We start from the raw sequence: 16,544 nt of genomic DNA on the forward strand, positions 1-16,544 counted from the left end.
CGTCAGACATATCACAGCCACCGAGATTTTATCAAATAACATAAATAGACTGACACTAAATCATAAAAATTAAATTATCTAGGAAAATCTTTGTTTGACAGGTAGGCAACCTTAATATTATTTTGAAGAGACATGAATTCACCATTGAATATCGGAATTATGTACTGGGTGTTTTTATTTGCATTTAAAATAAAGGAGTGACTGGCTTTTAAATGTGACCAATGTTCAAAATTAATTTTGTCGCACCCTGTATAACTTTTTGAGTCAAGTTTTAGTTTGATTTAAAGTACAATAGTTATTTTCACTATATATTAGGCTATACCGGGTAAATTTCAATTTAGGTAGTTTTTATTGAAATTTAAAATGTGTTCTTCTTTTTTAAAAAATGCTAAATATTTTTAAAACTTTACATACCGTGCTGGCAACTGTTACTTTTGGGTCGGCATTTACATGTGTCGAAGTAAATCGCATAGGGATCTTATTAAGTCGGAGTGAGAGAAATGCGACCGACCGACGCGATGCGCGACGGTGTGCTGTTGCGGCGTTGCCGATACGCCTTTCCCTATCAAGTAAAGTAACCATTTAATTATTATTAACAGGCCATAACTCAAGAACCACTTTAGATATTGAAACTTTCGTTTATTTTCAAGATCGGATATTTTACAATATGTTTACATAAGAAAACTTGGATAAGGTTGTTTTTTCCATTCAAAAATTGTAAACAATCCATCCATTTACTTTTAGAGCATAGCGATTTTCAGCAATCGTGTAATTTTTTTATTGATAAAGATTTTCACATACTGTCTACAAAGAAAATACAGCAGAAATATTAACAAAGTTCTTGAAAAAACTACAATCTATTATTTCTAATAGATTTCGGGATATCGATTTTTAAATTCAGAGTTCTAATAGCGCGACCACTATCGATTACCCGCTCAATTCCATTTATTGTTACCAAAAACGCAAGTGTTTTAATTTAAAAAAATCAAGCTATAAGGAAAATTACAACGACTCGTTAATAAATAAACAAATTAAGTATCACGAGACGTAATTAAATCGTGAAGCTGAACGCATGACGTACACCTTTCCCTAGAACTTTAAGTACTGACAGAGGTATTGATTGGGTCGACCGGTCAACTGCGACAAATCTGCTATATCCCCTGCCATGTCTCTTAGCGACGTGCAGAGTTCCTCGGTTTATTTCATACGTTTGGCAACGTGTTTACTGTCCTCTCTTTATTCAGTACATTATAAACGCATTGTACTCTTCTTATATACGGAAATCTCGACCCAAGACTAACCTTTGCCAGCCCTTAGTATACTATACTTTTAGTCACATACTTCTTTAACGAAACTAAGTTTTATTTTTCAGAATCCGAAAATCAATTAGGATATTCCATTACAAAAAGCACAACTTTGATGTGTAATTTTTATTGGGACACCCTGGTAGTACTCTCTATATTTTTAAAAAACCAAAAAACTGTCAAACAATCCACAAACTGTCATTCTCCTTGGAGTCTGTCATGCCTCCGCGTCGTCAGTGGCTGCTCGTCAGGTGCAGTAGGTGAAGGGACACTTCACCGAAAAAATACTCAAATTAAGGATTGCCACAAAAAACGTCCATACGGATCCAAGTTTATGGTGGACACTATATATAATGTTTATTATATTTAATTTAAATTTAATTATATTTTCACTGGAATGCAAAATAACGTATTAATCGAAAACTGGTTGTATCTCTTTTTACTTAATGCGTTTTAGCCCAAACTAAAACGAAAATATTTTAGGTATTAGTGTATAAATAATAACAAAAAAATGTTGACAAAATGGTGAATGCGGCAAAAATGTTTCAAATAATATTTTAAAAAATGTTGACAAAATGGTGAATGCGCCAAAAAATTTTCGTCTACGGCGCGATTTAAAAAAATTAAATCTTCACCTAATTTTTGACCCACGAGTCGCCACTGCGCGTCGTATGAGAGACGCCACTCGGTATAACAGTATAAAATGTCACGGGAGTATCTGTTTACACTAATATTAACATTTTTAAAGTATATTTGGATTATTTTAATCGTATCGTTCCTGGTGACATTTCATCTATTTTTAACGGAACATCAGCCAAAAACAAAACCAGACGCGTCAGGTACTTTAACGCGAATTATTTTGTAACGTGTTTTTGAAAAGGTGGCGCTTCTTTGACGCAGACAGAATACTGTATGATGTAGTTAAAATTCCACAGATATAATAAGCTGTCGCGAAACAAAGCGTGGCATATTTCATTTTTTATGATTTTTCGGTTGTTTCAGTGACTAACTGAGGTTGTTTAGAAATTGTGCGTATGAGGAAGAGGAAGGGTTCGAGTAAATTGAAAATACTTGTATTATAAATGTCGGTTTGAAAATTATTGATGGAGGTTAGCTAATAAAATGGTGTAGAATTAGAGTAATAAAGAAAACAGCTTGTATTTATTTATACATATAATCCTGAGATATGAGTACAGTACGTCTGTTCGTTTTGTAGCTACGGGGTATCCGTGAGAGGGGAAACGATATTCTCTCGATGTTTTTCATAAAAAAATAGACGACGCGTCCCATCAATAAAAATTCAACAAATTTGCAAGTAGCCAATAAAATAAGTGGGTGGAGCGAATTGCGGTGACGCACTCCTCAAATCGACGTATAAAATATATTGCTGTTTATTTCAATGTTTTTTGCCCGCATTCCTTTCATAGACACAGATCCAGCAGATGTACTGTAAATATATTTCGATAGTTTCAAAGATATTAATAAATAAATAAAACATATACAGGGTGGTCCAAACTGTATTCCGGAAACTTCGGCAGCATATTCTGCAGATAAAAATAAGTAAAAATGTTCGTATAGATGTATGTTCTAAAATGCTTAGTTTCGGAGATACAGGGTGTAGAAGTTTCATTTTTATTTCGATTTTTTACAGATAATTTCTGCAGTAACGTCAATATTTGGATTAAAATTGGTGTCTGGGAGTTTTTTGACATGATAAATTTGATTCTGATGTCAATATGACTACTACTAGTAGACGGCGCCACCTACATATTTTTTAACTGGTTTGAAGAGTAATAATTTTTCGTGCGTACCTGTATAAAACTACCGAGTAAAAAAGTATACATTTACGATGCTTTTTACGTAAAAAAGGTCTCTTGGTAAAAATCGCTACGAGTAATGGTTTTCGGAATATTTGGAATCGAAATTATCAATACCTGTCATCACTGACATAAATTAAACATGTTGACTAATATAGTATATAGTTATTAGACTGAGATCATAAATTTGAAATGTTTTTGTACCAAAAGTTCAACAAAAGCTGTTTTATCATAATTTTTTGCAGAAAAAATACGATTAATTTAAAAAAATAAAAATTTCACAAATTTATTATTTCAGTGAAATAACTATCTACTCAACGTGTTTATTTTTTGTCAATAATGGGATGTATTGACCATTTCCATTCTAAATATCTTGAGAACGGTTGCTCGTAGCGATTTTTACAAAGAGATATTTTTTACGTAAAAAAGCACAGAGATGTATATTTTTTCTCTCGGCAGGTACGGACAAAAAGTTATTACGCTTCAAAATAGTTAAAACACATGTAGGTGGCGCCCTCTACCAGTATTCTCTTTAAAATAAAGGAGAAACTTGTTTTTAAAAATGACCAATGTTCAATATTAATTTTGTCTCACCCTGTATAACTGTTTAGGACAAATTTTATTTTGGTTTAACATACAATGAATGTTTTAACTAAATATCCGGCTGTACAAGGTACATTACAATTTAGGTAGCTGTTAGTGAAATATAAAGTCTATTCTTCTTCTTCTTTCTTCTCAAACTCTCCTTTTCAGGAGAGAGTTGCGTTGCCTAGGCTGCCAGGACCATTCTGGCAAAGTACTTTTCATTTTCACTAAATTTGAAATATGTCAAAAACCTTACATTTTAAGGTTGCTTCTCACTATACCGTCCATATCAGTTCCCTTCCGTTTTCCTTTCGTTTACATAAAATATTATATCATGTAAATGAATAGGACAATGCACACTAACCGTTCCGTTTCCCTTCCGTTCCATATCCTTTCCTTCCATACATTTTTTTGACGGACGGACTGAAGCGTATCGGAAACAGCGTTGTCAAGTTCTTACAAAGTTCTAAGAAATAGGTAATAATATAAAAATATGTCATTATATATTTTTTCCGCATTTCTTCCCATCAGACGATTTTCAGATACAGAAGAATTGTTACTTACACGAAATGTAAAAATATTCTGTTTTCAAAAAAAATTTAACTCAATTATAACTTGTTTTATTTTATTGTGAACTCATATTTTCCTAAATACATCTCTGTGAAACTATGGCGAGTGCCACGACTATACTTTGCCTAGTTATAGACCACGACTATACAGCTACGTCAGTGGTCACGGGACGGTAGAACAAGGTCATATAAAGTGGCAGAAAAAGAACAAAGGATTTGGCAAGGAGTGAAGCTACTAGTTTCCTTATACTATGATAAAAAGTATGGAACTGATACGGAACGGAAGCGTACGTATAGCGTCAATACAATAAAAAATACGGAGCGGATATGGAATGGATATGGAATGGAAACGGAAGGTATAGTGAGAATCAACCTTAATATGGAATTATTGAGATTGCATTGATCCCAATCACCTCTCACTTTACTTCACTGTCAGGCCAGTACACACTTAGCTGGATTCAGCTAGCTATTATTATAAAAAATTAATTTAATTAGATATTACTCACCTGACTTGTGATCGTACTCGCCGATGTATCGTCTCGTCAGGAACCTCACGGACAGGGCTAAAAATAAGGAAGAGGTAAATAAAAAAGGACGTCAATTTGAGAAAATTGTGTAAACAGTCTCGTTAGCTAAAAATAGTCGAGTGTGCCGTAAAACCAAGTAAGATACGAGTTTGACAGTTGTTTTCGTATAAACGATGCACGAGACAAATCAAGATTTGGCGGTGAATCGCTTATGTCCAGAGAAATAAGGTAATATAGAGGCGTTTCTGAAATGAAACAGTAAAAATATTTAAAATTTAAATGAAATATATTCCATACCAAGTAAATTTTTAGTTGCGTAATCTAGGGCGCGATTTTTAAATTAATTGTTGCCAACTATGGCAACATATTCTTTTAAAATTAAATGTTTAAATGAGGTTTAAATGAATTGTGTAGCAAACCTTGCAGTCGAAAACTGTTCTTTTTAGAATCACTTTTAGTGCGAAGCGTACAAGATAACTTAATAGCCGTAAAAACTCATCGCAACTTTTATTAGAACATTTTGAACGGGAAAGCGGTAGTAATGACCCTTTATGTACCTTAAGTGCTATTAAGAAGGTGAGTTTTGTTGATCTAAATAATAACGGTTTATATATTTATAATTAATTTATTTTTGTTTCATAAAATATTTTGATTAAAAGAAAATATGTAAAAGGCGGCAACGCTGTGCCGGTCAAGCTTAATCACGTGACTAAAAGTTTATTTGATTTGAACTATACAGGGTGTCCCAGAAATAAGTGCAATTATTTTAACTGGTAGTATAGTACAACCTCAAACACGCCTATGAGGTTTTTTTCGCGAAAATTTTTTTTTCAAAATTCGGAATGTTTTGAACATTCTTTGGATATTTTTTTAGTTTTTGTTTAAAAAAAATTATTTCTTGATAATATGGTAACATAGGTAGTAGGTTAAATTTACAAGAAAGAAAATCCAGAAAAGATCCAGTTGTTCTCAAAATTTTAGCAAAAAATCACTTTTTTGGAAAATTTCAAAGTAAAAGAATTCTGTTATTTTGGACTTATTTGAAAAACGATAAAGAGAAAATATGTTTCTTTTATCGAGATCTAATACTTGCACTTATTCTACACCCTGTATATATAACCCTCTTTGGCTTTCTGTAAAAAAATTGTAATTTTGCAAGTTGTGAACAATGAGATCGTATTTGTATATCAACAAATATTTTAGAACTTCTCTAGATCTACTTATTTCTCTGGGAGACTAAGGTAATCAAATGACAAACAAACAATTCAATTGACATTAAAGGTTTATTCACACATGTCACTCACGTCTCAGACAAACAGTCTCAGTTCCGATAAAAATATGCATGGTAATTTTCATTTTCCTAGAAATTTTAGTGTTTTTATTTTATAAAAATCTTGGTGTTTTCTAAAGATCATTCAAGAAGCATATTTTTTTAATAATGAACGGGACTAGTGCTTGATGTACAAGACCAAGACCAAGACCAAGCATGCAAGACCGTTGTGGTCTTGCAATTTTTTTGCACATTTATATGATATAAAGAATTACTTTAAATTATTATGAAATTATTTATTTAAATATTTTCTGTGTAGAAAAGGCCTCTAGCAAAAATCTATTAGAAAATCTTGCAAGAATCTTGCAGCAAGATTACTGGAGCCTGCAAGACCAAGACTAAGAAAGTCTTGGTCTTGATCTTGAATTTGTTCATCACTATTTTTTTTACGTAACTTAAAATTAATTTTAATCAAAAACTATGTTTAATTCAGTGTAAGGACAAATTGAAAAAAAATTTGAAATGTTAATTATTCTCATTATCTCTAAAAAACTTTAATATCTCTAAAAATTCTAAAAATTCGGGTGTATAAATTCTTGAATTTTTAAATTATCACCATACCGAAGCCAGCAAGTTAATCCGATGTCGTATACAGCTATATTTTTAAATTGATGATGCTGAGAATTTTTTATATACGGATTTTTAGTGTGATCTTCATACCGTGTTGATATACGTTAGGATGCTTGCCAGTTTTTAAAAATAGGGTTACAAAAACACTGAGACTTAGATGGTTAATTATATCTTTTTATTGACAAGTCGCGTGGCGTTAATTTTTTTCACACTTAATTGTTTTCATCCCAGACAAATAATATAAATAGAAAAACTTTATCGTATAAAAGAGGTATCCAGGATATACAAAACAGAAAAATGTAATTCATGTAAACTCATAAAACTAAGTTTGATACCAATTATTGAACCTGTTTTAGTGAAAAGTGTACAAGATAGCTTAATAGCCGTAAAAAACTCATCGCAACTTAATTAGAATATTTTGAAAGTAAAAAAGCGGTAGTAATGGCCCTGTATGTCCCTTAAGTGCTGTTAAGAAGGTGATTTTTTTGACGTAAATAATACCTGTTTACAAATTTATAATTCATTTATTTTCCTTTCCTAAAATATTTCGATTAAAAGAAAATATGTAAAAGGTGGCAACGCTGTGCCGGTCAAGCTTAATCGCGTGATTAAAAGTAGTAGTGGGAACTATCGAATGAATACTATCGAAACATTCGATAGTTGCAATTCATTCGAATAATTCGATAGTTAGTAAGAAAACATTCGTTGAAAACTATTCGAATAAAAATTATCGAATAGATCCGTCATCTGCCTTGAAATATTGTATTCTAGTAATTCGGCAGCAAAAACCATTCATTTATAAAATTCATTCATTTATGAAATTCATTTATTCGTCAGGATCGATTATAATAAAATATTAACTGAATTTTAGTTGTCGCCCGGCGACGTAGGTTTCTTTCCGAGAAACCCGACAGCGGTCGGTGGCATTGCTATGAAAGAAGCCGGCATGTTTGATTTTTTGCGGAGTCAGATATAGATAAGGGCACATTATTTTTTTTATTGAGGTGCTCGTATTTACACAGAAAACACATTATGAAGGGCGCTGTTGCCATATTTTGGTATTAGTTTATATTAGCAAAGAATATTATTGTTTGGCTTTAGTTAGTTAGGGATAGTATGTCTATATATTCTGCATTTTTTTTATTAATATTCTGTTGTTACACTGCAATAATACTTGTTATTTTGGATGTAGGAGAATGATTTTTAATGTTTTTAAGCAAAGACAGGTTTAATAAATAATAATAACAGTAATAATTTGTTATACCTATTAACAACAAAATTTAAAATCATTTAATATAAACATTTTTTTTAAGTAGTAGCAAAATATGAACAAGAAATTAGATGTCAAAATTATTTATATTAGATCCTATTTAAAAATAATATACTCTCTAAATTTTTTGTGTGTGGCAACGTTGGTTTATTAAATAATAATAATTACAGAACTAATTTGTTATATTAACAACAAATTTTAAAATCATGAAATATAAACATTTATTAATTTTCTAAGCATGCAGTGTAATGGAAGGAAAATATAAATAAAAAATTAGAAATCAAAATTATTTATATTAGGTGCTTTATATTACTATTTAAAAATTATATTCACTTTTACTGGCATTTATTTAAAAAATAAATGAAATATTTCTTCGCAAAAAACTACATGTAAGAGAATTAGCATAAACAAAATACAAACATCGTTAACTTTTTTTTTAAATTGGCACGTATAAAACTTTCAATTTAATTTTCTCACCCCATAGTTTGAGTTCGATAACCCCATTTACTTAACCACATTACTTAAATATGATTATTAAGTTCAACTATCATATTATTAAAACATCTAAAATACAAATATGTATTTTTAAAATTAATTGTAAGTTCATCTCATCTCTCTTAAAAATTGCTACTTCTCAAAATTTCCCATTAAAAAATAGACCATATAAAATTAAATAATTGAAAGATCGGACTACGGAAAATCACCACCTGCACATGCACTCAATCGTCAATAAATAAAATTAAAAAATAACTACTATTTTAGTATTTTAACTATTTTAATAAACGCAAAAATAGCACAGTATTTATACGGCGAAGTTATAAGAATTTGGAAGAACTAATAATGCACTGACGCATACAAAAATCAAACGAATACTAAATTTCATTTATCAAAAGCATTCGATAGTCGTGGCTCAACGATAACCATTTAGTCGCACGGCGAGGTTGTCACATATGCTTTAGTATACAAATGAATGAATGATTTTATTCGAATAAAACCATTCGATAGTTGAAATCATTCATTCATTAACCATTCGATAGTCTAATTCATTCGATAGTTCCCATCGCTAATTAAAGTTTATTTGATATGAACTATATTTTATTTTGCTTGTATATGTCGGGATCAAAACAAATAATAATATATTTTTGGTTTGATTGAATTTTTGTAGATGCCTATTGTTTAAAATAATCATTTTTTTAGTGTAATTTAATTGACATTTTTCTTTGAGCGAATTTACAGTTTTACACGATTCAATATAAATTCACTCGATTAAAAACATAAAACAATTAAAGAATTTTATTGACTTACATCGATTTTACATTCCTCAAATGTTACTCAAAGTTTTAATAATAGCTAATAACCGCTTATTTCCTCAAATTTCAATTTGAAAACAAATCTATTTTAAACGGCAATTATATTTTTGCAAAACTAGTTAGAAATTTCAAATATCTTTCATACTTTGGTAAGTGCTAGACAGTTTTTGAAATATTTGGGCTGTCTGAAAACGAAAATATATACCTACCTTCTGGAAAGATGACAAGCTTTACAAACTTGGCAACAATATTGAGTCTACGCACAAAATTATCGTTAATATTTATATTAATTAGTAATATGTTAATTAAATATTTTATAGTCAAATCATGCCAACAAAAATATATAGTAAATATATATCTTTTTAATCTGTCTGTGATGTATAATTTATAAATATCCTATGATTAGTTCTATAATAAAAACAAATATTTATTGAAAAGGTAGGTATATAATTTGGTAATTTTTTATAATTTGGTAATTTTATGGTTTAAAAGTAATAAAACCTGGTTTGTTTTGGCAACATGTTTGCAAATGCTCGTTAAAAAATAATAAATAACTGCATCTGCCTTTTTTGCTTGTTTGTTCTGCGCTAACTGCAACCTTACAAACCGTTAGTTCTTGCATTTAAAATAAATACAGCTAATTTCAGGGCCATGGTTACTTTTAATAATTTTTAGTTTTTTTGAATCTTTCATCATTTGTTTCTGTCTTTCTCCTTTATCCTCCACCCATCCACTCTTATCCTTCTCAAGTCCTCTTCCACATCCTTTTTCCATCTGATTCTCGGTCCTTCTCTTTCCATCTATTTCACGTTTCATTATCATACTAGGAATTCTTTCTTCAGCCATTCTTTCAATATGTCCCAGCCATCTCAGTCTTTGTGCTCTTGATACTCCCGTTATACTCGGTGCCCGATATAGTTGCTTTAATTCTTCATTTGTTCTTCTGGTCCATATATTGTCTATCTTCTTTCCTCCAAAAATCTTCCTCAGTATTTTTCTTTCCCAAATATCTAGTCTCGAACTTTCCGTTGCATTGAACTGAAATTGAATTTCACATGCATACAGCACTATTGGTCGTATCATTGTTTGATATATTACATTATTATTTATCTATTTTAAAGTTTAAAAAAAATTAAAGCCTCATCTAGACGTAACATTTTGCTTGTCAGTTATATCTGTTCAGTCAAAACGTACCAAGTAAAACCTTGTGTAGATGAAGAAAACGGTCGGTTTGCAACGTCCAAGCACAAAGAGTTTTTATAAAGAAAAAAAAACTTAAAATAAAATGTAAAAATGTAAACAAAGTAAGATTGCAAGGCCTTCACATGTAAATAAACAACTGTAATGTTAAATTTAATTTTAAAAGCCTAAAGTATAGGATTTTCAAATTTTGTTATTGTTTTTTTTCCTGAATTGTTAATTTTCTTTGAATATTATGGAATGATTTCCAGACAAAAATGTATTTAACTATTTCATTTTTATATCGAATTGTAGTAAAAATTCCATAGAAATAGTTTTATATAAGATATTTATAAAAATACATTATCTTTAAATCTCCCTCAAGGATTATTGTCACCATTCTATTTTTATTTCTCTTTTATTTTGAAAAATTTATTGTTTGCAATATTTTCTTTTTAATTCTGTCACGATTGTGTCAGCCGGTGACCCTGAAATATACCGGGCGATCTATTTTTATATCGTTTAATAACAAGGAATCGAAAAAAATCTTTGTGCAACATTTTTTTGGCGGCGAATTTAAAACAAAAGAGAAAAATGAGTCAAGGTCGCGTCGTTTGGCGCCTGGCTCTTCGATTGAATTGCATCTAACTGGGGATAAAATCGTTTGATATATAAAATATGTTTATAATAAATATGAATTTGGCGGTCAGGTCAGGACCTACTGACACATATTTTAATCCTGGAATTTTACCGGTAGTATTCTAAATATGAGGTGAGATTTGTATTGTTTTTCGTTTTTTTTTCTTAAGCGGAAGCAAGTTATATCGTCCACTCTCCTCTCTCTCTCTCACACACACATAAAGAAGTAACTGAAAAATCGAAATAGCTATTTATGTAACAAGTTGCGAAATGAATGTGTTTTAAGGACGGGACGCAAAATTGTCCAACGAGGCGAAAGCCGATGCATTTTTTAAAATGTTCTGGTAATCGGTTTCTAAGGCTTTGTTTATGCATTGTTTAATGACAAAGTTCTGTCAGGTTCAAACAAACGTCGCCCGTATTTCCTACAAAGTTTTGTGAAAAAACGAGTGATAATGACGACTCTTTGGATATTCAACAAGCTGCTGTAACTGCGCTATCCACGTTAGTGCCCGAAAAGTCGAAAAATTTATACGAGACCACCTACAACAACTTTGAAACCTGGGTCAAAGAAAAATAATCTTTATTATTATATTATATTAAATTAATCGTTGTAGTATGTGTAAGTATTTGGAGCATGTAGGAGGGAAGAAATCACGTTTTTGACCGTAGATGCCATTAGAGATTCTTCTTCTCAGCCATTACTCATCCACTACAGAATGTAGGCCACTCTCAGTTTCTTCCACTCGTTTCGATTCTGTGCTCTCCTCATCCAGTTCTTACCGGCTACGGTTTGGATATCATCAGTCCATCTTTTAGGAGGTCGGCCGACTGGGCGTTTTGCTAGGCGTGGCCTCCAGCAAAGAAGTCTTTTTGCCCATCTTTCCTCGGACTGTCTGGCCAAGTGTCCTGCCCAAGACCATTTAGAGTTAGCTATCCTCTCTACGATGTCCGTTATCCTCGTCTGTCGGCGAATGTCTTCATTTCTAATGTGGTCGCAAAGACTGATACCCATCATGGCTCTTTCTATAGCTCTTTGGCTCACTCACAACCTGTTCACACTTCATGCCGTCATCGTCATAGTCTCCAAACCATAGGTCATGACAGGCAAGACGCATTTGTTGTTAACATCTCTTTTTAGGCTATTTGGGATTTTGCTTTTGAATATAAAGTTAAGTTTACCAAAAGCTGCCCATCCGAGTTTGATCCTTCTAGAAATTTCGGTTGTTTGATTTTCCTTGCCGAGTTTTATGGCATAACCTAGATATATATACTCTTTAACGTTCTCAATCCTTTGTCCATTAACATTAACTTGCTCTTCATTTTCATTTAGGGTTTTAGTTTTAGACAAATTCATTTTTAACCTACTTGCGCAGATGTGTGGTGAAGTTGTTCGAGCATTGTTTGAAGTTCTTCCAACGATGAGGCCAGGACAACGACATCATCAGCGAAGCGCAAGTGGTTAAGCATCCCACCATCTACCTTAATACCCTTCTTGTCCCAGTTCAGCTTCTTAAATACGTCCTCCAGGGCCAGTGTAAAAAGTTTGGGGAAATAGTATCTCCCTGTCGGACTCCTCTTTCCATTTTAATTTTATTTGTGATATTTATGTCATCCAGTTTGATAGTCATTGTAGCTGATTTGTAAATAGATGATATTATGCCCGAGTATCTGTAGTCTATTCTGGCATTTTGTAGGGCATCGAGGATGGCGTGTAGCTCTATAGAGTCGAAAGCCTTCTCATAATCCACAAAGGCGACATATATAGGGAAGTTGTATTCAGTGCTTTTCTCTATGAGAGTGCGGACTGCCTGAAGGTGATCCACAGTACTATATCCACTTCTAAACCCTGCCTGTTCCGGGGGTTGATAGAAGTCGAATTTGTTTGACAGGCGATTTGTCAGCACCTTTGTGAATATTTTGTAGAAGTGCGAGAGCAGGCTGAAGGGACGATAATTGTCGAGTCTGGTGTTATCACCCTTTTCGTGAATGAGAAGCGTTTGCATCTATTAAAAATTTCCGTCATCTTCTGCAGTAGAAGTTGTCCACCAGATCTGAACATTTCGGTTGTTACTCTGTCTTCTCCCGGTGTTCTGTTATTTTTCATTTGGGACAGGGCTTTCCTTATTTCTTCTACGTCTATTTCAGGAATTTGCTCCGAGTTAACATTAATGACTGGGAGTCTAGTGGGTTCGCTGATCGTTATTATTTGCTTGCTGTATAGTGTTGTATAGAACTTTTCAATCACTGTCAGCATTGAATCTGTGGTCGAGACTAGGTGGCCTTCCGAATCTTTCAGTTGGTAAATTTTGTTTTTGCTTCCGAGTCTGTTCCTTCTAAGTACTTTCATATTGGAATTCTGTTCTATGCATTCGAAAAATAACAATGTTCTATGCATTCGAAAAATAACAAAGCGGCTGGGCCAGATGAAATTCCTGCAGAAATACTTAAGCTGCTAGATGAAAGAGGCATTACAGCATTACATAAAGTATTCAATATTATATATGAGACAGGTCACTACCCGAAATAGTGGTTGCGTTCTACTTTTATACCCCTGCCTAAGAAGACCAATGCCAGAAAGTGTGAAGATCACAGACTTATCAGCCTGATGAGCCATACCCTAAAAATATTTCTGAAAATAATACACCAGAGAATTTACAAAAAATGTGAAAGGGACATAAGCGATTCGCAAATGGGGTTCAGACAAGGGTTAGGCACCAGGGAAGCGATAGTTGCAACACAGGTGCTTGTCCAGAACTGCTACGATCAGAGAAAGGATGTGTGCCTGTGTTTCATAGACTACGAAAAGGCATTCGATCGCGTACAGCACCACAAATTAATGCAACTCCTCAAAAGACTTGATATAGATCATAAAGACATCCAATGCATTGAGAAGTTATACTAGAACCAAACAGCACAAATAAAATTGTCCAATACCATGTCCAATCCCATACAAGTTAGAAAGGGGTGCGACAGGGTTCGGTGCTGTTTCCACTCCTATTTAATTTATACTCAGAAGATATTTTCTAAGAGAATCTGGAGGACGTGGAAATGGGGGTCAAAGTCAATGGAGTGTGGATTAATAATATCCGCTCTGCCGACGATACGGTCTTAATTGCAGACAATATACACGACCTACAACAACTGGTCAACAAGGTAGGAGAACAGAGCAAAGCAATGGGTTTAAACATCAACATCAAGAAAACCAAATTTATGATTATATCCAGAAACCCAGATGTGTTTATAAACTCCATCCTAACATTTAACTCAAGGCCCATAGAAAGAGTAGATAAATTTAAGTACTTGGGCATCTGGCTCTCCGAAGATTGGACATTAGACAAGGAAATTAAATGTCGCATCGAACAAGCTCGGCAGGCATTCTTGAGGTTTCGAAAAGTACTTGTCTGTTCTGATTTTGACCTTAGCCTTAGATTAAGATTCGTAAACTATTATGTGTGGTCGGTGCTCCTTTATGGTATGGAAGGTTGGACATTGAAAGCAGCTACCATCAACAAATTGGAGGCTTTTGAGATGTGGCTATATCGCAGAATACTAAAGATACCTTGGACGGCTAGATTGACAAATGAGGAAGTTCTCAGACGCGTTGACAAAGAGCGTGAATTATTTGAATTGATTAAAAAGAAAAAGACCGCATACCGGGGGCACATAATGCGAAACCCCAAATATCAATTGTTGCATTTGTTGATAGAAGGCAAGATCGAAGGCCGGAGGGGTATCGGAAGGAAGAAAATGTCTTGGCTGAGGAATATTAGACAGTGGACAGAGCTACTCGATGTTCAGTCGTTAATACACACCGCCCGGAACAGAGAAGCAATGGAAAATGTTATCGTAAACATCCATTAATGGATCTGCACTAGAAGAAGAATTCATCATATAATCTCAGGGCTTTGACAAAAGACAGTATCTGAGACGGTTTTACAGAACTTAGTAGTTGTATAGTGCGTATAGTTGCATTGTTTACAGAGCTTAGTGCGCATATAGTAAAAATCACCTATTTTTAAATAATCTTTATGTTCTTTTATTCTTAATAACATTTAACAGTTTCGATGTTTCAGCAATAATAAAATTTCTAACATTCTTATAGTATCTTGTATATGATATTTCTATTTGTTGTTAATTGTTTACTGGTTTAATGTATGTCAAAATGAATCTAAGTGTATTCAGTTGATAACACGTGAAAATAATTTCATATTCATTTACCGGTCCTTGTGAAATTTAAATATTAATCCAATATATATTCGTGAAAACATTTACCTACTTTAAAGAAATAATAAACTTTTCTTTCAGTTTATGAATGATGTTTATTCATATTTTGATAACTGACGAGAGGCGTATAAATTTTGCCATCGCCAATCGCAAATGCATGTTTTGCACGAGCAGTGGTTGCCTAATCCACTTAAACTTGAAATCGAAGTGTGTTTTCCCATTAAGCAATCGAGCGCAAGATGCTTTCAATCGAAATATCTGGGGTAGATGTTGATATGTGTCTCGTTTTTAGGTCAACAGTACGGGTCCCGTCATCGTCACTTCAATCCAAACTTGTATACATACTTATACAGGGTGTTTCAGCTGGAACTACAACTTTAGAAAAAGTTGTCTCCATTTTTTATAAAAATCAAATTGGAAAAAATAAAAAAGTCATTTTTACTCCGAATAATTTCTCCGCCACAAATAATTTTTTAAACAATTTTTAAAGTTCCAAATAAAATCTTTGAATAAGAAGACTAAGGAAGGAGCATAATGCTATCCATGTATTCATGCATGGTGGGTGGAAAAAGGAATCTAAAGTGGGGATCCTTGACAGTTCTGTTTGACGATTCATTTGACACATTTGAATTTGATTTGAAATTTTGTGGATTTGTCAGTCTTTACGGAGCTTATTTTATGTTATTTATTATTTATTCTACTACTGATAGTTGTATAAAGGTAGTAAATCTAGATGGAAATTGTGGCAGCACTTAAATTAACAGTGACACTATCGCGATTTATCGAAAAAGACTCTAAAATAGTTGGTTGTGTAGCGTGCGGTAGATCTCGGCAAAAATTGAGTGAAATAATGGAACAACTTTTCGCTAGTAAGTGACTATATAATATACATACGTGTAGTAAACCGATCATTTATGAAATTCACTTAAATTAACTAAATTATATATTTTTTCTTGCATTTTAGCTTTTATTTATTACTTGTCAAAGATTAGATATCAAAGAATTTAGATACGTTAATTTGACTTACCTGCTTCAGTAGCGTATCGGATATTTGTGGTAATAAATACTTATTATAACTTATCTATTTTTATTAGAATTATATATTTTATAACAATTTTAATAACTACCAACATTTATTCACAACGTAAAATAAAACAACAAATTATTGAGTCTACCCCACGTCTACCCTACATCATAGTTTTACATTTTTTTAATAA

General features: G+C 32.6%; 1 protein-coding gene across 1 annotated transcript in view; it reads right to left on the reverse strand.

Annotated features, from left to right (window-relative positions):
• LOC115889937 (ras-related and estrogen-regulated growth inhibitor-like protein) overlaps positions 1-16,544 on the reverse strand; it is a 41,386-nt gene that overhangs the window by 10,281 nt on the left and 14,561 nt on the right. The window contains exon 2 of the mRNA XM_030910041.1: positions 4,782-4,838. Within this exon, the coding sequence (XP_030765901.1) occupies positions 4,782-4,838 (57 nt within the window). The remainder of the gene's footprint in view (positions 1-4,781; positions 4,839-16,544) is intronic.

This window comes from Sitophilus oryzae, unplaced genomic scaffold, assembly GCF_002938485.1.
Source record: "Sitophilus oryzae breed Bouriz unplaced genomic scaffold, Soryzae_2.0 scaffold_857_pilon_pilon, whole genome shotgun sequence".
NCBI lineage: Eukaryota > Metazoa > Arthropoda > Insecta > Coleoptera > Curculionidae > Sitophilus > Sitophilus oryzae.